The 26,360-nt window shown below is 35.4% G+C and overlaps 1 protein-coding gene across 2 annotated transcripts in view; it reads left to right on the forward strand.

Annotated features, from left to right (window-relative positions):
• RERG (RAS like estrogen regulated growth inhibitor) overlaps positions 1–26,360 on the forward strand; it is a 113,447-nt gene that overhangs the window by 81,874 nt on the left and 5,213 nt on the right. The window contains exon 3 of one of the 2 annotated variants that reach the window (XM_082636330.1): positions 19,746–19,802. The exons of the other annotated variant lie outside the window; for it this stretch is intronic. Coding sequence (XP_082492456.1) covers positions 19,746–19,802 — 57 coding nt within the window. The remainder of the gene's footprint in view (positions 1–19,745; positions 19,803–26,360) is intronic. 2 annotated transcript variants of the gene reach the window in all.

The following is a 26,360-nucleotide window of genomic DNA, read 5'->3' on the forward strand; positions in this document are numbered from 1 at the left end:
TTGTAAATATTTATGCACCAAACATAGGAGCACCTCAATACATAAGGCAAATACTAACAGCCATAAAAGGAGAAATCGACAGTAACACAATCATAGTAGGGGACTTTAACACCCCACTTTCACCAATGGACAGATCATCCAAAATGAAAATAAATAAGGAAACACAAGCTTTAAATGATACATTAAACAAGATGGACTTAATTGATATTTATAGGACATTCCATCCAAAAACAACAGAATACACATTTTTCTCAAGTGCTCATGGAACATTCTCCAGGATAGATCATATCTTGGGTCACAAATCAAGCCTTGGTAAATTTAAGAAAATTGAAATTGTATCAAGTATCTTTTCCGACCACAATGCTATGAGACTAGATATCAATTACAGGAAAAGATCTGTAAAAAATACAAACACAGGGAGGCTAAACAATACACTACTTAATAACGAAGTGATCACTGAAGAAATCAAAGAGGAAATTAAAAAATACCTAGAAACAAATGACAATGGAGACACGACGACCCAAAACCTATGGGATGCAGCAAAAGCAGTTCTAAGAGGGAAGTTTATAGCAATACAATCCCACCTTAAGAAACAGGAAACATCTCGAATAAACAACCTAACCTTGCACCTAAAGCAATTAGAGAAAGAAGAACAAAAACATCCCAAAGTTAGCAGAAGGAAAGAAATCATAAAAATCAGATCAGAAATAAATGAAAAAGAAATGAAGGAAACGATAGCAAAGATCAATAAAACTAAAAGCTGGTTCTTTGAGAAGATAAACAAAATTGATAAACCATTAGCCAGACTCATCAAGAAAAAAAGGGAGAAGACTCAAATCAATAGAATTAGAAATGAAAAAGGAGAAGTAACAACTGACACTGCAGAAATACAAAAGATCATGAGAGATTACTATAAGCAACTCTATGCCAATAAAATGGACAACCTGGAAGAAATGGACAAATTCTTAGAAATGCACAACCTGCCGAGACTGAACCAGGAAGAAATAGAAAATATGAACAGACCAATCACAAGCACTGAAATTGAAACTGTGATAAAAAATCTTCCAACAAACAAAAGCCCAGGACCAGATGGCTTCACAGGCGAATTCTATCAAGCATTTAGAGAAGAGCTAACACCTATCCTTCTGAAACTCTTCCAAAATATAGCAGAGGGAGGAACACTCCCAAACTCATTCTACGAGGCCACCATCACCTTGATACCAAAACCAGGCAAGGATGTCACAAAGAAAGAAAACTACAGGCCAATATCACTGATGAACATAGATGCAAAAATCCTCAACAAAATACTAGCAAACAGAATCCAACAGCACATTAAAAGGATCATACACCATGATCAAGTGGGGTTTATTCCAGGAATGCAAGGATTCTTCAATATACGCAAATCAATCAACGTGATACACCATATTAACAAATTGAAGGAGAAAAACCATATGATCATCTCAATAGATGCAGAGAAAGCTTTCGACAAAATTCAACACCCATTTATGATAAAAACCCTGCAGAAAGTAGGCATAGAGGGAACTTTCCTCAACATAATAAAGGCCATATATGACAAACCCACAGCCAGCATCGTCCTCAATGGTGAAAAACTGAAACCATTTCCACTAAGATCAGGAACTAGACAAGGTTGCCCACTTTCACCACTCTTATTCAACCTAGTTTTGGAAGTTTTAGCCACAGCAATCAGAGAAGAAAAGGAAATAAAAGGAATCCAAATTGGAAAAGAAGAAGTAAAGCTGTCACTGTTTGCAGATGACATGATACTATACATAGAGAATCCTAAAGATGCTACCAGAAAACTACTAGAGTTAATCAATGAATTTGGTAAAGTTGCAGGATACAAAATTAATGCACAGAAATCTCTGGCATTCCTATATACTGATAATGAAAAATCTGAAAGTGAAATCAAGGAAACACTCCCATTTACCATTGCAACAAAAAGAATAAAATATCTAGGAATAAACCTACCTAAGGAGACAAAAGACCTGTATGCAGAAAATTATAAGACACTGATGAAAGAAATTAAAGATGATACAAATAGATGGAGAGATGTACCATGTTCTTGGATTGGAAGAATCAACATTGTGAAAATGACTCTACTACCCAAAGCAATCTACAGGTTCAATGCAATCCCTATCAAACTACCACTGGCATTTTTCACAGAACTAGAACAAAAAATTTCACAATTTGTATGGAAACACAAAAGACCCCGAATAGCCAAAGCAATCTTGAGAACGAAAAATGGAGCTGGAGGAATCAGGCTCCCTGACTTCAGACTATACTACAAAGCTACAGTAATCAAGACAGTATGGTACTGGCACAAAAACAGAAAGATAGATCAATGGAACAGGATAGAAAGCCCAGAGTTAAACCCATGGACATATGGTCACCTTATCTTTGATAAAGGAGGCAGGAATGTACAGTGGAGAAAGGACAGTCTCTTCAATAAGTGGTGCTGGGAAAACTGGATAGGGACATGTAAAAATATGAGATTAGATCACTCCCTAACACCATACACAAAAATAAGCTCAAAATGGATTAAAGACCTAAATGTAAGGCCAGACACTATCAAACTCTTAGAGGAAAACATAGGCAGAACACTCTATGACATAAATCACAGCAAGATCCTTTTTGACCCACCTCCTAGAGAAATGGAAATAAAGACAAAAATAAACACATGGGACCTAATGAAACTTAAAAGCTTTTGCACAGCAAAGGAAACTATAAACAAGACCAAAAGACAACCCTCAGAATGGGAGAAAATATTTGCAAATGAAGCAACTGACAAAGGATTAATCTCCAAAATTTATAAGCAGCTCATGCAGCTCAATAGCAAAAAAACAAACAACCCAATCCAAAAATGGGCAGAAGACCTAAATAGACATTTCTCCACAGAAGATATACAGACTGCCAACAAACACATGAAAGGATGCTCAACATCTTTACTCATTAGAGAAATGCAAATCAAAACTACAATGAGATATCATCTCACACCAGTCAGAATGGCCATCATCAAAAAATCTAGAAACAATAAATGCTGGAGAGGGTGTGGAAAAAAGGGAACACTCTTGCACTGCTGGTGGGAATGTGAATTGGTACAGCCGCTATGGAGAACGGTATGGAGGTTCCTTAAAAAACTACAAATAGAACTACCATATGACCCAGCAATCCCACTACTGGGCATATACCCTGAGAAAAGCATAATTCAAAAAGAGACACGTACCAAAATGTTCATAGCAGCCCTATTTACAATAGCCCGGAGATGGAAACAACCTAAGTGTCCATCATCGGATGAATGGATAAAGAAGATGTGGCACATATATACAATGGAATATTACTCAGCCATAAAAAGAAATGAAATTGAGCTATTTGTAATGAGGTGGATAGACCTAGAGTCTGTCATACAGAGTGAAGTAAGTCAGAAAGAGAAAGACAAATACTGTATGCTAACACATATATATGGAATTTAAGAAAAAAAATGTCATGAAGAACATAGGGGTAAGACAGGAATAAAGACACAGACCTACTAAAGAATGGACTTGAGGATATGGGGAGGGGGAAGGGTAAGCTGTGACAAAGTGAAAGAGCGGCATGGACATATATACACTACCAAACGTGAGGTAGATAGCTAGTGGGAAGCAGCCGCATAGCACAGGGAGATCAGCTCGGTACTTTGTGACCGCCTGGAGGGGTGGGATAGGGAGGGTGGGAGGGAGACGCAAAAGGGAGGGGATATGGAAACATATGTATATGTATAACTGATTAAATTTGTTATAAAGCAAAAAAATAAAATAAAATTAAAAAAAAAAGAAGAAAGAGAAGAAGGCAGAGAAAGAAGAAGAAGAAGATAAAAAGAAGAAGGAGATGGAGAAGAGGGGGAGGAGGAGAAGGAGAAGAAGGAAAAGAGAGGGGGGAGAAGAAGAAGAAGAAGGAGAAGAAGAAGAAGAAGAAGAAGAAGAAGAAGAAGAAGAAGAAGAAGAAGAAGAAGGAGAAGAAAAAGAAGAAGAAAGAGGAGGAGGAGGAGAAGGAGTTGAAGGAGAAGAAGAGGAAAGAGGAGTGGAGGGGAGGAGGAGAAGAAGAAAGGGAAAACAGAAAGAGAAAAAATAAAGGCAGAGATGCCAGTAGCCAAAAAAAAAAAAAAAAAAAAGAGAGAATATCTTTGTGTCATTTGCGTTGAAAAGAAAATAAGACTAGCAAAGTGAAGCTGAAGTATAACTTGCTCATTTGAAGAAAACAATGACTGGAATTATTAAGACTAAAAGATAATCCATGTAGGTTTATGAGTATATGAAAAAATTTAACACATTTCTTAGTAGAGGATAATTAAGAGTATGTAATCATATATATGTGTATATGTCTAAAGTTAGGTGAACATGAGTAACTTGAAAGAGTTAGAAAAAACTAAATAAAACTAATGGTGAAATATTAAATACTTGTTAATTGAACTCTGTTTCTAAGTCCTATGATGCCAATGTAGGTCAGTGAAATCCATTTTGCATTGCACACATGAAAAATACTAGAATATATATCACATATGGCTGAGCTGAAAGAAGAGTGAGAGAATACTGAAAAGGCAGAAATAACAGTGAGATAAAGAAGCTCTGAAACCTACTTATACTGTAAAATATCTAAACAACCTTCCAATTTCAACCCTGAAATGTAAAGAGCTTCTAAATCATCACTCTTATCCTTACAACAGCAACAAAAAAGCTGAACAAAACAAAATCCATTACTTTTTTTGGTCCAATCAAAAAAATTGAAGTTGCTGAGCAATATACCATATCCTGAAATCTCAAGAGAGACAGGTGAATACAGAAAATTATAGCCAAGGTTAGCTTACCTAGACATAAGCTAATGGAACTATCACATAAACAGGCAAGAGAAAAAAAATCACATGATCACAATAATAGGTGCAGAAAAAGCACTTGACAAAATTCAGCACTCATTCATGATGAAAACTCTCAGCAACCTAGGAATAGAGAGGAATAACTTAATAAAGAATATCTACCAAAAAAAACACCCCAACAGCTAACATTATAATTAATGGTGTGACACTAGACATTTTCTTGCTAAGATCAGAAACAAGGAAAGGATGACCTTTTCACCACTCCTTTTCAACATTGTATTGGATATTCTAGCTAATGCAATAAGACGAGGAAAGAAAATAAAAGGTATACAGATTGGAAAGAAGGAAATAATGCCATCACATATATGTAGGAAGTCCAAAAGAAGAGACAAAAAGAAAGAAACCTCCTGTATATAATAAATGATTATAGCAAGGTTGCAGCATGAGATTAAAACACAGAAGTCAATTGTCTTCCCAGAAATAGAGACACAGATGTAGAGAACAAACGTATGGACACAAAGGAGTGGAAAATGGGTGGTGGGGGGGAGTGAATTGGGAAATTGGGATTGACATGTATACACTAATATATATATATAATAGATAATAGGAACCTGCTGCATAAAAATAAATAAATAAAATTAAATTTAAAAAAAGTCAATTGTCTTCCTTTATACCAGCAATGAACAAGTGGAATTTGAAACTGAAAACATAATATCATTTTTTTAAATTTATTTATTTTTGGCTGAGTTGGATCTTTGTTGCTGCGCATGGGCTTTCTCTAATTGCAGTGAGTGGGGGCTACTCTTCATGGTGGTGTGAGGGCTTCTCATTGCGGTGGCTTCTCTTGTTGTGGAGCACGGGCTCTAGGAGTGCGGGCTTCAGTAGTTGTGGCTTGTAGGCTCTAGAGCGCAGGCTCAGTAGTTGTGGTGCACAGGCTTAGTTGCTCCGTGGCATGTGGGATCTTCCAGGACTAGGGCTTGAACCCGTGTCCCCTGCATTGGCAGGCAGATTCTTAACTGCTGCACCACCAGGGAAGCCCATAATATCTTTTTTTTGGTGGTACGCGGGCCTCTCACTATTGTGGCCTCTCCCGTTGCGGAGCACAGGCTCCGGACACGCAGGCTCAGCAGCCATGGCTCACGGGCCTAACTGCTCTGGGCATGTGGGATCTTCCCGGACTGGGGCACGAACCCGTGTCCCCTGCATCGGCAGGCAGACTCTCAACCACTGTGCCACCAGGGAAGCCTCCATAATATCATTTTTATTAGCACCCCAAAAATGAAATGATTAGGTAGAAATTTAATAAAATATGTATAAGATGTATATGAGGAAAACTACCAAACTCTGATTTTAAAAATCCAAGAACTAAATAAATTCCATGTTTATATATAGGAAGACTCAATATTGTCAAGATGACAACATTCCCCAACTTGACCTAAAGATTCACTACAATCCCAATCAAAGTCCTTGCAAGTTATTTTGTGAACATAGACAAACTAATCCTAAAGTTTATATGGAGAGGGAAAGGACCCAGAATAGCCAACACAATACTGAAAGAGAAGAACAAAGTTGAGCTGATACTACCTGACTTCAAGATTTACTATAAGCTACAGTAATCAAGACAGTGTGGCATTGGTGAAGTGTAGACAAATAGATCAATGGAACACAATAAAGACCAGAAATAAACTCACACAAATAATGCCAACTATCTTTGACAAAGAAGCAAAGACAATACAATGGAGCAAAGATAGTCTTTCAACAAATGGTACTGAAACAACTGAATGTCCACATGAAAAAAAAAATCTATATACAGAGCTTATACCCTTCACAAAAATTAAGTCAAAATGGATCATAGACCTAAATATAAAATGCAAAACTATAAAACTCCTAGAATATATCATAGGAGAAAATCTAGGTGACCTTTGGTATAGCAATGACTTTTTAGATACAATACCAAAGGTGCAATCCATGAAAGAAATGATTGATGAAAATCATTAAAAACTTCTAAATTAAAAACTTCTGCTCTGTGAAGGACATTGTCAAGAGAATGAGAAGACAAGGCACAGCCTGAGCGAAAATATTTGCAAAGGATATTTTGATAAAGGACTGCTATCCAGAATATACAAAGAACTCTTAAAACTCAAAAATAAAAAAAACAATTAAAAAATAGTCAGAATATCTGAAGATACCTCACCAAAGACAAAACACAGAAGCCAAATAAGTATATAAAAAGATATTACACATCATATGTCATTACAGATTTGAAAATGAAAACAACAATGATAAACCATTCACACCTATTAGAATGGCCAAAATCTCACAGAAAACACCAAATGCTGGCAATGATGTGGAGCAACAGGAACTCTCATACTATATGACATTCTGGGAAAAGGCAAAACTATGGAGACAATAAAAAGATTAGTGGTAACCAGGAGTTAGGAGAGAGGGAGGGATGGCAAGGCAGAACACCTAAAACTGCTCTAAAAAATAAAGTCTATTTTTTTCAAAGAAATAAAAGATCTGAACAGACACCTCACCAAAGAAGATATATGGATAGCAAACAATTACATGAAAGATTATTTCCAACCTTATTTGTCACTAGAGAATTGTAAGAAAACAACAGTGAGATAACAATGCCCGCTTAATAGGATGACAAAAAAAAATCAAAACAAAATAGACAATACTAAATGCTGACAAGGATACAGAGCAACAGAAACTGTCGTTCATTTCTGATGGGAATGCAAAATGGTACAGCCACTTTGGAAAACAGTTTGGCAGTTTCTTATAAAGCTAAATGTAGTCTTACTGTAATCCAGCAATTGTGCTCCTAAATATTTACCCAAACTATCTGATAACTTATGTCTACCTAAATACCTTCATGTGAATATTTATGGCCAAAACATAATTGCCCCAAATTGGAAGCATCCAAGATGTTCTTCAGCTGGTGACTGGATAAACTGTAGTATACCCACACAATGGAATATTCAGCAATAGATAGAAATAATAAGCTCTCAAGGCAGGACATGACATAGAAGAAATTAAGATGCATATTTCTAAGTGAAAGATGTCAAACTGAAAAGACTATATACTGTATAATTCCAATTATGACTTGACATATTTACTGGTGGATAGGAGTGAATTTTTCCTTCTATAGTACTGGAATAGCTCCTTAACTAGTCCTCCTGTCTCCAGCCTTACCTTGGCACTGAAATAGCAGTGGCCTTTATAAAACAAAAAGATGATCATGTCATCTTTGTGTTTATAATACCTTAATGGCTTCTCATCATCTTAAGCATAAGTAGAAATATCTTAGCTTGGCTTATAAGTTGTCCATAGTGTGGGCCCTTTTCCAACCCAATCTCTAACAATTCCTCTCATTTACAGTCTTATTTTGCCAAGCTCTAGTTCTCCATACAAACTCTAACTTTTTTAAGGCTCCATGTTTTGTTTTTATCTTATGAGGTTATGAAGATAGCAATAGGAGTGGTGATGGGGCTACAAATGGAGACACCCAGTTGCTAGAGGTAAGTCTTCAAGACCAGAGTCATAGACATAGCCTCTTAAATCCATTTGTGCCCATATAGGCAGGAAGCAAAATGAATCTGGAGCAGAGGCCACGTGTGAGAGGAATAACTTATAAGATCCTTGGTTCTTTATAAAAGAAGGCATTCAGTGGGGATCATATGAGGTATTCCTCTGCTTGCCTGGGATATTTAGTCATTCTGAATCAGTTTTATGCTCCAACGAATTCCATATGTTTCCAGTTGCCAATTTCTTGTGCGTTATCGTAATATAAGCATAGGAAAAGAAATTCAGACGTTAACACCATACACGTTCCTCTTCCAGAAAAGAGTAAAAATTAAAAATTAGAATCTTATATCCAAATCTCTTGAAAAATTTAGAAAAATACTTAATACAAGACAGATAATTCTTCTTAAATATAATGGCTTGGTATAAAATATTATTTTAATGAAAATAATTATAAATTATTAAATTTAAAACTCTGGCTTAGGAAATTTGGTAATTTATTTCTTAAGGACCACTTATAATTAAATTATAATTAAATTGAATTATAATTAAAATGAATAATGATTAAAATGAATAATAATTTCCAACTTATATAAAAGTGGTTCGAATTCCTGGGCACAGAATCCATAGCTTTTGACTTATTAACCTTCAAAAACCAAATCCTTACCTTACCATTCCATACCAAAGTAAGTCAATTTTCAAGACTTGAAATGCACTGAAGCTAGACTCCAAGGCTAGGTTTTCAGATACAAAATAAATCATCTCCCTAATAATTCTTGGAGATTACACCATTTATCTTTAAAATTTTTCCTGCACAGAGAACTGACTTTAATTCTGTAACTCTTTCTCAGAGTGATATTTTTGTCAGAATGCAGGACAAGTCAAAATGTTCAGGCTTAAATAAACAATAATTTAAAAGCAATCCTTAGACCCCCATCTGGAACTAATTTACATCTCATTTGAACTTCTGGCATTATAAAGCATCCACTTTTATACTTCATTAATTTAAAATTTCCATTAAATTGCTCAATCTCCATGTTTTTATGGGGCTTGAATGTTTTTTATGTCAATTTATTTTGACCATCACAGGAACTAGAACAAGGAGTAGGGGATGGGGGATGGGACTGCTTCAGAAACTATGGCTATATGAACAAATTTTTGTCCCCTGACTAGATCTGTTAAATTTTTTAGTTCAGCTAGAAATTTTAGGAGTTGAGAAGGAAGAGAACATAAGAATCAAGAGAAGTCATCATGAGATGACATTGAAGATAGATAGCACTTCTGTGCTAAGTCCTCTTTTCTTTATCTACATTGAGCATCTTAACTATGCCCACTGCATTTGCCAATCACTAGAAAGTATCATTCTAGCAATGATCAACTCTCTCCAGCTTCATGCTATGATGTCAGCTGCCTGTGGGACAGTGCTTAGCAGTGACTGGGACATGACAGGCATTTAATAAATAAATGTTGAATGTATGATAGATGGGTAGATAAATAGAAGCATAGAAGATGGATGGATGGATGGATGGATGGATGGATGAATGGATGGGTGGGTGGATGGGTGGATGGATGGAGAGATGAGACTTCTCTACATGGATGTTTTCATTAATGTCTCATGTTCAACGTTTTCAAATCCAACCTCACTTGCACTTAACTCATTTCTCCATTATATTCTGCCTCAGAGAATAACTCAGACTTTTATTCCATATAGACCAATCCCTCTCTCACACTTTGTACATCTAATCAGTGAATAATTTCCATAGGTAACCAGCTCAAATTGAGCCATCTCCCTACTCAGAACCTCTGTGTGCCCATAGCCTTCACAGTAAAATCCAAGCTCGTCAATGTGACATATAAGCTCCTTCATAGTCTGGGCTGTGAAGAACCTCACAACCTACCCCCTACATAGCTCCATCCACACACCACTCAACCTACGCTGAACTGCATGTGATTCCTAAATGAACCAGGGTCTCCCATGACTCATGGGAGGCCTTTGAACATGATGCTCTTTGCTTGCTGTACTCTCCCTAAGTTAGCAAGTTCAACTCATCCAAGATTTAGCTCACAATTTAGGTCTAATATGAAGTCATTTCAAAGATCTTGCTTAAGGAATCCTCTGTCTTGCTTTCTTTCATGTCTAGCACAGTGATAAATAAATATTTAATGATTAAATAAATGTGTGTAACTCTCATATGTGGGGAGGAGAGAAAGACTTAATGAGAGAGCCATACAAGAAGCATTTGAAAATATTAAATTTAGATATCAGTAAATCTGAAATCTGATTTCTGTGCACACATCTTTGCTCTGAGCCCCTCTCCTTAAGATCTGACATTTCAGAGGATGAAAAAGAATATATATGTATAATTGAATCACTTTGCTGTGCAGCAAAAATTAGCCCATTGTAAATCAACTATACTTCAATAAAACTTTTAAAAATTAAAAATTAAAAAAAAATCTGACATTTCAAGTCACACAATTTCTGGGTGTTTTTTTGTCATCTCACATCCAGGGCAACCTATTTCCATCCTCTTTCAGTGAAGAAAGGGCTTTTAGTCTGCTTTGACTAGGGGTCCTGAGATTCCAAAGTGCCACATTCTTGGTTTCAGCCATACTTGCAGCTGTTAAGCCCAAACTTCAAAGAGCTGTGCTGTCCCCCACAGGTCCTTCTAGATCAAGTCTTGGTGCTGAGATTTCTATAGTTCAGTTCTTGATTTGAGGCACAACGGCCCATGTTTCTTGGGGGAGGCTAGTGTAGTCAGAGAAAGAGAAGCCTGCTAAAAGGAAGAACATGAACTTGGGGCTTGGTGGTTGAAGAGAGACCCAGGAATAAAGTACAAAAGACCAGAAGTGTTAGATCCAGGGGGTGGGGAATAGGGAAATTTTATCTGGAGGCTTGATTTGACAGAAGGATGATTGAGGTCAGGGTGAGGGAAGGAAAAAGGTAAAACTGAACTTCCTCTTATATTTTAGCCAAACCCCATCCATCTCAAAGATGGAACAGAAACAATCATAGGATTGACACTTTATACATATTACTCTGATTTTGTCTATTACACTTTCTCTTCTGGAAAACACAAGAAGGTTTTCTGGCTTTGAGGCACTTAAATCGGTTAGACTCACCTCACTCTGGCCTTCCTTCTTTTACCCAGGCATCATAACAGGACTTAGACAGTATTCTAAATTACCCACATGTCTTTTGATTTTTCCTGGAACATGCAAAAGTGCAAATTCTCAACTCCTCAAAAATAGGAACCGTGTCTTATTTTCTGCGTTGTCTTCTTCACTGCCTAAAATGTTTCCTGACATTCTATTCTGTGTTGTTGAAAGAAGGAACTTGTTAGTGACTGAGGAAACTAGTAAGAAAACAGTTGCTTATCATATACTACTTTATGTCTGTATCATTGCACACTTGTTTTTTTCTTTTGCTCCATCTTTTAAAGACCTTTTCCCTTTTCAAGAGAAAAACAAAAATCTTATTTATATAAAATTTCTTTCTTGCATCTTGAAATTCATATTCTCTTTCTGTGTTGCCATGGTTTCTGGTCATGGATATTTCCTCCACTGAGGATGAAGAAATCTAGTCATGAACAAAAAATGCACTCTTCAAAGCATGCCTCTTTGTCAGATGTAAGCTCATAGGGAAAACAATTCCAACCATTCAGAATTAAATCATATCCATAGAAATAGTAAAATATAGTGGTAAATATTGGACATTAGAAAAAGCATGCATTTTAAAGTAAACAAACCTGGGTTCAATCAGTTCTGTCACTTGACTGCTCTGCAAAATAGACAAGTTTATTTACTTTTCAGTTCAGATTTCTTATGTGTAAAATAGGAACATTAATTCCTACTTTTGAGAGTGTTTATGAGAAATAAATAAGCTTGTAGTTAATATTCAATACAAACTACCCTTTTGATAGTTAGCATTCCAGAAATTCCATTAGTGTCTTTATTTAAATCATAACTAAAATCTACTTAACGGTATTTTCTAAGAGTATATACACTTTAATCCAACAGCTCATATAGTTATTAAATAGGTACTTAGTTCTACAAAATTAATTTATTCAGCAATAAACTATCTCCACAGGTCTAAGGTAGAATTCGCTCTATTTCTGTAAGTAGGCTCATTTTTATTTCTCTGCTGCTTATGACCACTGAAGGTTTGGAGTTAAACTTAGGGCTGATAGTAGTATGAGGTCTGGGGCTGTGGTTTCCTCTGGCCCGAGAGAAGGAGCCTGTAGGTTGATGAATCAGGTTTTCAATAGACATCTGAAGTAGACATTGAACCTGAGAAGTGGTGCCATATATTCACTGGAAGTTCTGCTGTAAAGAAGATGTTTTCAGATAATAAAAACACACTAGAGTACCAACCTGAGTACAGCAGTAATACGGGGGCCAAATAATTTATCCAGATTTTAATTGTTTCCTCATTGGTTTCTTCAAATATTTATTAGCACATATCATGTATCAGGCAGTATGCCAGCCATGGGAGATAAAGGTGAACAAGGCTTAATCTCTGATCTCAGGTCACTCACAATTTGTGACACATAAGGTAGTATAAGTGAATAATTTCCAAGGCAGCTGTGCACGTTTTATAATAGAGAAGAAACAAGTGATGATTTCACATCACATAGGGAGTGATTAACGGCTTGGGAAGGCCAGGGAAGACTTGAAATAGGAGGTGATCCTTCACTGGTTACCACAAGTAGAAATGCTCTGGTGAATAGTTACATTATCTATGAGTCTATTGCTTTCTAAATACATCTTTCTTTTTCCCTTTCATTGATTTAGTTCCATTCTGGGTTACCTACTTAATATGCTGACTAGTTTTTAGCTTCTTTGGACTTTCCAGGGTGCAAAGTTAAAAAAGAAATCAGCCTGAAATTATTTACGGGACACTCAAAATGAGTAAGGATCTCTGCAATGTATTTAATATAATAATTATTAACCTTGAAAGCAACCTTGAAGAAATATACAGCAAACCACGTTCTGATGAAGCCAAATGATACCATGAGGATGATTGCATTTTCTCTCTCTGTGTTAGTACACCATGCATTACAAAATGAAAGGAGTAGGGTCAGTGCCCCACACAAAGGCAAGAAAAGAAGCCCAGGAATGTTCAGAAGCGTCTAGAAACTCACTTTTTTCTAGAGACATTTCAAGCCTTTATTTTTACCAGGGTTTTGATCCCTTTTTTGGTCACAAAAGCAGTTTTGGGTGACTAAACAATATATTTTCTTCAAAATAGACCCTGTTTCTAAAGTACATAGAACTTTCTCCCTGAAATTTTTCAAATTAAGATGCTAGTAACAATAGAGGAGTGTACCAATAAGACTTGTCAGCTTTCTAGTGGCAAATTCCTCATCTGTAAAAAGAGGGGCTTCCACTAAATAAGAGAGGGTGACACACTGGTGTCAGACAAGAGTGGGCACATATTTCAGGAAGAAATGTAAATTATCTGAGCCTCCATTTCTTCCTTGAGGTACACACATACCTATAATATGTGTATCCATATACATAATCACATGCATATTTTCCATGCTATGGGGCAATGAAGAGTAAACATATACATGTAAAGATATAGCACAGCACCTGACCTGATAGCACACACTCAATAAAGGAAGGTGGATAACAATACCGACAAAACTGCACTATTTTTTTCTTACTGTTTTCCCATTATAATTTTTATGATATCGTTTAAATTGAGGTTGTGCTTAGTGAAGTGAGGAAACCATTCCCAAGTGGTATTAAACTCTTTCCTCCTTCTCTTTTTCATTATTTTTCAAATATTTTACTTATTGTGACATTTTTCCCTATCACTCATAAAATTCAAACTGAAAGCAATTTAGTGTTGACTTTTGCCACCCATTTAAGCTTGGTAATGTATACCATTGTTTCACATTTTTTGCTGGCCAAGTAGTTACACTGTAAGTAGTGTAATGAAGTAGAAATGGGAAGAAGAGGAAAAGAGAGATGTTCTATCTTCTATGCATCATAATTTTGAGAAGTTTCACATTTGGGATACTGTGTAAGTTTATTATAATGTTTTTTCATGGTTTTTAAGCTTTAACATTTGTATTAAACATCGAGAAGTTTGGTTGTAAAAAAATAGGAAAAATAATTCAGATAATGGACAGTAAATATACTTACAACCCAGAATGGACTCTGATTATCTGCTTTCTTTTCCTATAACAAAAGTTTTTGTTTGTTTTTCACAGAATAATTAAAACTCTTCATGAAATAATTGCTCTAAATTTAATAGACTCTTGTGGAAGGTCATTTAAAGTATTTAAAAGTTACGGGGTCTTACAATTTAAAAATAAACATATTTTGTATGAAAGTCTTGCAGGTTACAGAATAAAAACCATATACATCACTTAATACATATTCATAATAAATTTTCATTATGATATGAATGTAGGAGATAATGAGCACCATCTTAGCACTATGTGAAATTAAGGGTTTTCACTGGGTGTGTTACCAGGATCAAAGGCAAGTTCAAAAGTTAGTCAAAATGGGCAGGTGAAAATTAATGTTCCTTGAAGTACTCTCAATTGAAGCAGAAATTCTTTTCCTATCCTAAAAATTCTGACCTAACTATTTTAAACACTTTTCAGCTGGATTTTTTCCCAAGATAATCAGTTGACCACGATTCTATAAGCACATGATAATTTTCCCATAATAAATGCTTATTGTTATATGCTACTGAGTTTGGGGTTGTATTTGTTACATGGCAATTGCTAACTGATACAGAAAGAAAGGAAAGGTTTCATAAAGGAGGTTATATTTGAACTAGATTTTGAAGGATGATTAGGATTTTATTAGTTAGATAAGGACTTTCAAGGCAGCAGTAGAAATGTGATTAGAGGCATTAAGAGATGAATATGCATGATGTTAGTAAGGAGTACAATCAGTCTGGTGGGGTGATGTAAGGAGTGCTATGGGAAATGATTGAAATTCATGTTGCAGAGGTATATGAGGATCCAGGAGAAGCAAAAGAATCAACTATGAGCTGCAAGGTGATATTGCTATCCATATATTATAGATGAGAAAACCAGAGTTTGGAGAGGACAGGTAATTGGAAACTGCTTTAACTGAGAACACATTCAATATGCATCAGTAAAGAGATAAAAGTTCCTTTCAGACAAAAAGACTAGATTTTTAATAATAAGGATACATCTTTAAGAGACCTAGAGAAAAGACAATGATCACAAATATTTAGGGGGTCTCATATGCTTAAGTATCTTACAACACAGTTATATTATACAGATTGTTAATCAGGTTATTTCATGATTGTATAAGTGAAAAATAATGACATACATAACAGGATTTTTTTTAAGAATATGAGTCTAAAAAGTAACCTTTGAAAGTTCTGTCTGAATCTCTCTTGAGTATATCTCTTAAATTTTTTTAAAGTATAAGAATATCATGTGTGTTAGTTTTCATTTACCTTGAAAAGTTCATTTCTTTCTAAAAGTTGGTTTATTGCACAGATTACATCCAATCAATTTTCATTTAAAAATATCATTATAATCATTAAAGCTGGTACTTCAGATGTCTGCCTCATCGTGATAATGACATCAGCAATTATTTTGTAAAACTAGCCCAGTCTTGTTAACCTTTAGAAATAGTATGGCTATTTTAATATAGAAATTTTCCCTTCTAACTCTTGCTTATAAACAGAATTTTATCCTATTTATTTATTATCTTGATGTCACTTTTAATAATATTTCTTTCAATTAAGTTCTATTTAGTGAATTTTCCGTTTTGTTGGAAACTAGCTTACATTGATAATCATGACAGACAGAAAATAAACTAATCAACTACTATACTTATTATTGCTCATTCTGCTTTAGCCATACTGGCTTGCTTAATATTCCTTGAGCATATCAAGCACACATTCCTGCTGTAGGGCCTTTGCACTGGCTGTTCCCTCTTTCTGAAGCACTGTTCCCCCCACATATCTTCCCTCATCTCTTTCTTCTATCACCTTCTCATCAAGAATTACCCTGGTCACCCAATCTTAAATAACAACTCTCACACCTTCATCTCCCAATGCTGAATCCCCCTTACCTTGCTCTTCCTATTTTATCTGATAGCACTTAACACCTCTAACAGACTATTGTAATTTATTTATTATTTTTATTTTTTAAAAACTGTCTCCTCCTAGAAGAATATAAGCTTGGTAAGTTCAGAGATCTTTGTCTCAATTGTTTACTGGATTATTACAAACACCTAAAACAGAACCTGGCACAGAGGAGTCACTCGAAAAATACTTATTCAATGAGATGAGGTCAGCGAGCATTTGGGGAAAAAGATGTGAGAGATGGTTCAAGTTTTAACAGAATCATTGGCTGCTGTGTGGAGAGTAGTTTAAGGGAGTACTGGGGGGTGCAGTTAAAATAGGGACACCACTGAGAAAGCAATTGTATTATTGTTAAGAGGTAAAACCATGTGATGAGAGTAGTCGTGGTGGAGGAGGTGAGACTTGGTAAGATATATCCCATATGAAAATTATATTTCATAATAAAATTATAATAAAACTAGGGACGAAATAATACTGGTGAAGTTTTGTAATTGCATCAATAAATGGTGAATGTCACTTACACACCTCAGACAATTTAAATAGCAATAGAGCCTTTAGCAGATATCATTTCCAAAGATGTAAAATTATTTTCATTCCTTCAACTAATAATTTTACATTATGATATTATTGAAAACTTAATAATATACAAAATGCTTTTGTCTTTTCCATGAATAATCTGTGAGAGATGAAAACATGTTTTCAAAAAATGAATATATGACATGTCCATTTTTCAACATGGCTTTTGATGATTTTTACTGCATTTGAAGTAGATTGAATTTTTTTTAAATGTATGATTCCTTTGTTAAAATAACCATGACATAAAGATGTAGATCCCTTTAAAAAGAATATAAAAATGTGTAGATTGATTTCATTGATTAAGCCAAGCAGCACTGCCCATTGCAAGGTGGCAATCTGAAACTAAGCCCCAAACCCAGGAGTCAGCAGGAATGACGTTATCAACAACAAAAGGATAACTCAAAGGTGCACCAGAATCATTTTTATATTCTTGGAACAAATTGTTTAAAACCAAATCCCAGAACTAACTTACTCCAATATTAGACAAAATTCTAACAAGCTTGTTAATATGGCTTATCCATCTTTGGAATAATAAAAGTAACAAAGTACATTTATAGATAGATTATTAGAGGTAGTCTCAGAAACCGTGGCAAAAAGAGAAAGCCATGGTATTTCAGGGAGGAAAAAGTTATATATGCGTGTCTATGAAAAAATATATTTATATAACCAAAAATTAAAAATATGCAAAAGCAAGCCCTAGCACTTTAGAATTGTTTTGCCTCAAAGACTCTACAGCTTCTAAAAGTATCATCACATAACTACACAGGACACTAATCAAGATTCTTAACTAAGATCCAGACGTTTAAGAGTGATTTAGTTCTACTCGGTATACTTGGTTTTGAAAGGCGAATGGCCTGTCTAAAACATTTTATAAAGATTTATTTGAGAAATGATTAAATTTAAATGGTCTGGGAACTGGGGTACTTCAAACTTCAGTTATGTAAAAAATTTTGTTAATTTTAATAGCTCATGCCTTGAAGATGTCAGATAAATGAATTTTTCTAGGTCACAACATTTTGAGTTAAAACTCCATGTTCTGATAAAATGTGAAACTCTTTGAATACTGCAAGCAGTTATGTATACTAACACTGACAATTGAAAAACAGAAGAATATCCGTCTAGGGCTTACAGTTTCTTACATAAAAAAAAAAAAGGCAGTCTCAAGAGAGTGGACAGTGACAGACTCTGCAAGTTGAAGATCAAACCACAAGTACACTCACTGTGGGAAGTATTAGAGGGTCAGTGGCCTTGCTACTTTAGGCACTGAAAATATTTTGGCTCAAATCTGGCCTCACACTCTGTAATTAGAAAGAACATTGCTGCTTTCAGTCTCCAGCCAAGGCACGTTTACTTGTAGTGTGTTTTATGAGGTTTTCATTGCAATTTGCAGTGGGATCTCTCATATAAACCACTGCGGTAGAGGGGTATATACCCTGTTGATCTTAACAGAGGCAACAGACAAAGGAGAGACTGACAGTGACTTTCAACTAAATAGTCTTGTTTCTCCAAGGATTACCTTTATAGACTACTACATAAAGGGCATTTCAGTAAAACTACCACAATAGACATTTTTAAATGATAAAATACAGTAGACATTGATTCTTTAGTTAAGGTCAGTGGGATCCCAGGAAGACCATCAAGGGTATTCAAAGGGCTGGTGGGCCTGCTGAAATTATATACTAGACTGTGTGTATATACATTTTTCCAGGGAAAGGGTCCAAAGCTTACATTCTATTTTTAAACTGTTTGTGATACTCTCCTCCAAAAAAAGTTTTTTTAAAGATTAAAAGCCATTGTTTTCAACTATAATACAAGAATAAAAAAATGTTCAGCATTGTGTCCCATCGGTTTTTTAAGGACAATAGAATCCACCTCTCTCAAGCATCGCTCTTTTTCTGACTCACCTTCTAGTTAAATATTAGCCAGATGGCCTTGGCCTTAAATTCAGTTTAGACAATGGAGAAATTACAGGCTTCGGAAACAGCCTCTTGAATTCACATCCTGACTCAGCCACTAACTAGCTAGGTGAGCTTAGTTAAATGAGTTAACCTCTCAGAGCCTCAGTTTCCTTATCTGAAAAATGGAGTCAATCCTAGTACCTGCCTCTCAGGGGTGAAGTGCTGGTCGAGGAGATCATGCAAGTGAAGTGAATAGCATAGTTCCAGATGCTGATCCTGACTGTAAGTACTTCATTGGCCTTACTTTTGAGAAGCTTTAATGATTCACTAATAAAATCTGTAATTTTTAATATTTTTTATAATACAAATATCTTTTCATTACAGTAAAAAGCATCACATTTTAACTGGTCTTTATCAATCATTATCAGTATTCAAACTTTAGACATCCATATTGTAATGCTTTATGGCTAAATTCATTGTTTGGCTAAAAACTATATGTGCGCATTTTCACATTGTGATGTTTTTAACTCTGTGACTAAAGGAACAAAGCTAAGATGTTCATTAATGCACAACAAACCATTAAAACATTACACCAATTTTTAGGCCACAATATGAAATGTAAAAAATATCTGAATAAACATAAATCGATATATCGGGTTTATATTGGGTTTATATGCCCAGGAAACATAAAACACATATAGTTGTATGGGCTATTTCTCTTTCCTGATGAGGGTAAGAACTATAAGAAAATTAACAAATTTGATTGAAATGTTGTTCTTTTTTCCCACAGCTCTTGTAGTGAGATTTCTGACCAAACGGTTCATCTGGGAATATGATCCCACCCTTGGTAGGTCAAATTTTGTTTCCTCCTTCTCTCCGATCAAAGTTTTGACCCAAAAGAGAGAATGACATTTTCTGTTGCAACATTTTTAAGCATCTTGCAGCTATTTGGGAAGTGCTTTATCAAATCATGCAAAGAAGCCCTGTAAGAAGACGGATGTGTGTTGCATGCCATCTGTGCTTAGAACCCTGTGGAATTTTAATGCATAGAATGAAATCAGGTCAAACCAGAGACAAGAAGGAAATGGGTACAACTTGATGCTCTTCCATCAGTAAACGTAGCATCATTCTAGTGGGAAAAAGAGGATGCAGTGGTCGTGGCTAACTGGGTGTGGGAGAGAATGGCATGGGAAGGGGAGGATAACAGTAATATAAAACTTGTGAACGCTCATTTTGGGAAAATGTATAAATAAACTATGTTTCTCACCCTCTTCTCTCCAATGCATCTGATTTAAGCCTATTTTAAAAATAAAAAAAGAAGCAGTGAAAATGATATCTGTAGATCTTGAAAGTAGCAGTAGTGTTAATGGATGAGGTATCCGTCACATGTATTTTTCATGGTCCAAAGCAGAGTACTTATTCGTAATCTACTTAGTTCTCATCTTCAAAATAACACTGAAAATCCATGGGTTCCAAATAAGCTACGGTTTGACTCTGAATTAAGCCTTTGGGTTTTTGTTTATTATGCTTCAGGACCTCAGTTGGTTTTGTAAAGGTCAACGTCTTTGAAATCCATATGAAGAGGGAGAGGCATACATCATTTCATTACCAGGCACAGTGTCCCAGACCGAGCTGGCCTTACTCAGAATGATGAAGTGGGGCAAGGTGATTCCTGGTTTGTTTTTTGTTTTTGTGTTTATACTACAAGGTTACACACATTCCGTTTAAAAGGGGGCTTTCTTTCCCCTTGTGCCTCCTTTCATTGCTTTCACTCATTCACCTGACAAGTATGTATGAAATGCCTCCTATGTGTCAGATGATTCTAGGTGCTGAGGATAAATCAATCGGCAGAGGGAGAAAACATGGGCTTTGGTTGAACTTACAGTCTAATGAAGAAAGAAGAGTCAAAAAACAAATATATACATGTCAAATAGTGATAAGCATTACAAAGGGAAACTGAACAAGGGAGGGGATAGAGAGTGATCTTATATTTTATCTAATCTTTAACTCTTTAACCTGTAGAATTTATTTTAGTGAGAAGTAAAAGGTGAAGACCCAACATCTTTTCCAAATAGTTGACCAACTGTCCTCCTATTATTTATGGAACAATCCCCACTTTTCCCCACTGCTTCCAATGCTGCCTTTTTTTCATACATGGGATCATGTATGTGAGGATGCAGTTCTAGATTTGCTTTTCACATCCAATGCCAGTACCACACTCTTTTGCTAATTGTATGTTCCTGAGAACATGTTGAAACCCAGTAGAGAAAGCCTTCCTCCTTTACTTTTTTACAGAATTATCTTGGCTACTATCTCTAGTTTATTCTCCCAGGTCAGTTTTTAAAACTCTATCATAACATGACATAATGTTTATTGGAATTGCATTAAAACTATAAATTACTTTGAGAAGATTCACAGCTTTAAGATATTTAATCTTTTAATGTAAGAGAACAGCATGTCTCTACATTCATTAATCATCTCTGTTTTTGCTTTTAAATAAAAAGTTTTTCAACATCAATAATTTTTGACATGTTTTAACATAGCCACAATCTAATCTTAAGATGGTATATGTGGATCTAAAAATGTACTTGGTTTGAAAAAATCATTCATTATCTATTGTTTGCCCCACCTAAGTAAATGCTTACTCTCCTCTTATATTTTTATTACTTATCTAAGTTTTATAAAGATTATAATTCCTGAGAATCCTAATAATTTATGGGAGTTAATAAAAAATACTAATGTTATTTAGCTGTACCAGTACATCTCAACGAAAGATGAAGCTTCTAAAAAATGACCTCATAAAATATTTGAGCTCTCTCTGAATATGTTCTAGTAACTAATGTTACTTTTTAATTAGTCTTGGGTGAACCATTTTCCCTTTGGTTTTATTCCTTCTGAAAGATGACAGCTATTAATAGAAATCTCCTGCATCAGTTATCTGTAACTCGGGCTTCCTTCACTAAGAATAATGAAATTTTATTGAGTGACCTTGTACCGCGCTGCTCCAAAAGGATTGCTGTTGCTAGGCAACAAGAGTGCTCATCTGACTTCAGGAGTATCAGACAGATGACTCACTCCCAGGTGAGGCTTTCATTCAGTCACCCTGGAAACTGGATGTGTGTGTGTGTGTGTGTACACTCATGTACTAGAAGTCACTAATGTTCTAGCCTACAGGAGTTTCCAATCCATCTGATTCAAGATGAACCAAGCATTTCCTGTATGTAACTTCATACTATTATTATAGAGTTTCAAAACCACCACCCAAAGGGAAAGCTACCTTAGAAAGTAAAATGGCATATTTGCAAAAAACAGTTTTGAATTCTGAATGCACAGCCTTCCTCAAAAACATGGGGCCTTTTTTCAACAGAATTATCACTCCATGAGAAGCTGAAGACTATGAACACTATTCAACATGTTAACAACACGGGAACATCTATTGCTCTGAGATAATTCTATAAAGAAAATGCTTGCTACAGATAATTCTTGCTTCAGATAATTCTATAAAGAAAGTAGCAAGTGATTCCCAAAATTTAGATTTTTTTTTTTAAGGAGAGGAACTATCACAGGAATTCCAATTAGGGATGCAGGCTCAGAGGGTGAGGGAGAATTAAATTCACATTCTGGTGGCACTTACATTTCATAAAAGAAGGAAATATTATTAGCCTCCAAGTGTTTTGAAGGATATAATCTAAGAAAAAATTCAATCCCTTACGTTGGACAATTTTAGTTTTCCTTACATTTTTCTCATTTCGCCATGGACCAGTGAAATCTTTGTCAGAGGCCAGAGCTGGTCTGTGAATTGCATTCGAAAACCACCACTGAAGCCTATAGGATTTGGGACTTGGACCACCTAACCAGGAAAAACCCCTGATTGATGGAGGTGGCAAGTGTTCTGGGTGCAGGACAGCTTCTGTGTTCTGATTAGATTCCAAAAAAAGAACTGAATCTCTACCTCTGAGAGTCATATTACCTTCTGAAAATGCTGATCATGGTAGAGAACACAGACAAAGGCTTAGATCGTGTACAGTTGTGTGTGTACGTGTACTTCTGCTTGTTGGGGGCAGTTGGAGAGAGAGAGAGAGACTACTGCTACCTAGGAGGCACCCTACTCTGTGTTTGAATGGATTATGGTGTCTCTACTTGGTTAGTAAAGGCTCAGACAAGAGTGAGGGTAGGAAGTGGGAGACATATTGGACACACTGCCACTTTGATTTTGAGATTGGTTCTTCCTCCCTGTATTATAATTCCCTCTGCTTGGAAAGGCTCATTCTAACAGAGAGACACACCCAGAACAAATGCTCTCAACTGGACACTAAAGCAGAGGTGCTCAGACAACTCACAGAACTATTTAATATTGGCACAGCAAGGGACTTTGAGATCGTCATTTGGCAAATAAGGAAGCAAGTCCAAAGAAGTAAATTTATCCAAGATTACATGGCTAGTTTGTGGTTAGACCAGCAATAGAACTCCAGTTAGTACAATTCCCACTATAGTATAAATCAACATTACTAACCGTCATTGTTACTGTACTAGCCAAATGTCCATATTAATATGTTGAAATTTGCAGAAGAGCTAAATTAGTGAAAGGATTAATCACACAAAACATCCCTTTGAGCATCAGTTTCTTTTAGTATACAAAATATACTTGTTTATAAAATGGTAATGAATATAGGTTATAAATCATGTATCTCTCATATACAGTGAACTTCAGATATATGTTTAATATATATATATATATTTAATATGCCTAATTCCATCTTGAAACTAATACTGACCTTACAGTATACAATATTTGGTTCATTTCAAAGTATCTCTCAAACAATCATTCTCCCTACCCTTCAAGAAAAAAGACTAAAAATTATCATTCTCTGTTAGTATGAAAAAAAGAAAAGTGTTTCCACCCTCCAAACACATACGCATTTATTCTTATGTTTTAGAATGAATAGTAGAGTTTCACTCCAAAGTACTTAGTACATTTTTTAGAGTTATCTTAGGATAATTCTAGCACACGGATGTACAACGTTTTGCCTCTGTAAGCAATGTTTCCACTGTTTTACATGTAGACATGGGTTCCTAATGAGAGAGAGAAGGGGCTTAAAGAAAAAAAATGCTTCAAATGGCATGAAACCAGTGTTCAGCTTAGATGAAATCACTGCTGCCACCCGCTGCTCTGTCTGTGGCTAACATTCCCTCATTTCCTGCCTTTCAACGTTTCTGTTTCGGTTAACAAACAGCCAAAGAATCGCACAACTTCATACCATTTTCATTATATTTTATTCCCCCCCCTACTGTGACCTTCTCTGGTTGAAATACATATCCTATTTATCATGGGGGCAACTGAGAAAAATGTCCCTGTCTGTCAGACAACTTTTGGTGCAAAGAGATGGGCTAGAGCCCAGAACTCTGTTTTCCAGGCTCCAGGGCTGATGCCAGTCCTTTCAAAGGGAAGGCAGCGCAAAGGTCACCACTGCAGAACAGTGGAGAGAGAAACAAAAAGGGCATGGATCCTAGCTGTGTGCTGCCCTCTGGCCTCTCCTCTTCAGGCTGGAGCACTGAAGATGAAAAGGAAATAACTGAGAGAAAACTTCTAGATGAGTAGTTACTGTAAATAGTACTTTAGAGCATTCAATTAGACAAAACAATAATCTCCCATTTAACATAGAAGAGTAGGGGGCTGGAATGATCTAGAATTGAGAATCATTGTACATACCACATAAGGATTATGTGTTATAGGAAAATGACAGTAACATAAAATACACTTGTTAAAATCTATTGAACATAATCCCATTTTCATTTTTTAAAATGGAGGAATAGTGATTTACAATAGTATATTAGTTTCAGGTGTACAACATCGTGATTCAATTTTTTATAGATTACACACTATATATAGTTATTATAAACTATTGGCTATATTCCGTGAACTGTACACTTATTTACAATAGTCAAAATATAGAAGCACCCTAAATGTCCATTGCCAGGTTATCATTTATATGTGGAGTCTAAAGAAAACAAAACGAACAAAACTTCATTTTAAAATTTTATTTTTCAGAAAATACATTCGCAATGGGCCATGCCTATGGCAATGATCATTACACACAACTGATGGCAGGTCAAAGGCTAGCTTGGCTAGCTTATGCTCCTTAGTTAAGTTTCCTTTCTGTGGTTTCTATTTTGAGTAGGAGATTTGATTTACAACAAAGTTACTTAAAAATGTGGTCAGAAAAGAACTGTAAAATAGTTGATGAGCTGAAGAAATGAAAGTCAGAAACATGAGACAGATAGAGAGGAAATGAAATAAAAACACTGGTTTACTGGCTACCCTGATGAGAAAGAAACTTCTAGGTTTTAGTTAGTTGCTTGGTTAGTGATTTGGGTACTTGAAGTGCAAATAATTGAGTTAATTGAGTTAATACTTAAGTTAATCATGCTGCTGTTTTCCTGGCACCATGTCATGAGTATGTGAAGCCTTTATATTATTTCACTTTATTTTTCCTACATCCCCTCTTCTGACATCATTGCCCTCCTCTTTCCCATAGGTACATAATCTAATATGGTTGCTACTTAGCACAGTGGTTCAAAGCCTAAATTCCTAAAGCCAGTCTTCTGGGTTCCAGTCTCAACTGTACCATTTACCACCTAACACCTGTGTGACCTTCAGCAACTTATTAAATGTTGTTGTGTCTCAGTTTCTTCACATAAAATGGATCTGATAGTAATACATACTGCATGAAATATTTGTAAGGAATAAATGAGTTAACATAAGTAAAGCATTTAGAACCATTCGTGTTCAAATGATAAGCAGTGTGTGCTAGCTATTACATATTTTTTGAAAAAAATATTTTTCTATATATGCATATACTTTAAGTTTATATACATTTTATCATGCTGTAGATCTACCTATAGGGGTAATCATGTGGGTTTTTTTCTTTAGTCCTTTAACGTGTTAATTGCAGTAATAGTTATAAACACTTTGCATTACTGAAATAAACTCTACTAGTTTATGATGTACTTTTCTTATTACACTGTTGGATTCAACTGGGTAATATTTTATTTAGAATTTTTGAATCTATGTTTAAGAATAAAATTAGCCTACATTTTTTTTCTCTTTTCTCTTCATTTTACTTTTGCAATACTTCTTGTTGGAGTTCGTGTAATGGGTAGCTATTCTTTTTTTTTTTTTCTAGAACAGCTTGTTTAATAGCAATCTCCTATAAAGCCAATTGAGTGTAGTTATTTCATTATGACAAAGAGAAATCTACAATCAGCATTTAAATTTCTCTACCCACTATTGATCTACTTGTGTTCTATTTCTCATTGCAACAATCTGTGTATTTTTTTCTCTCACAAAATTTATCAAGTGTTTGAAATTTGTTTGGTATACAGTTCATAATATTATTTTATTTTT

This window comes from Mesoplodon mirus (genome assembly GCF_964341445.2).
Source record: "Mesoplodon mirus genome assembly, chromosome: 11".
NCBI lineage: Eukaryota > Metazoa > Chordata > Mammalia > Artiodactyla > Ziphiidae > Mesoplodon > Mesoplodon mirus.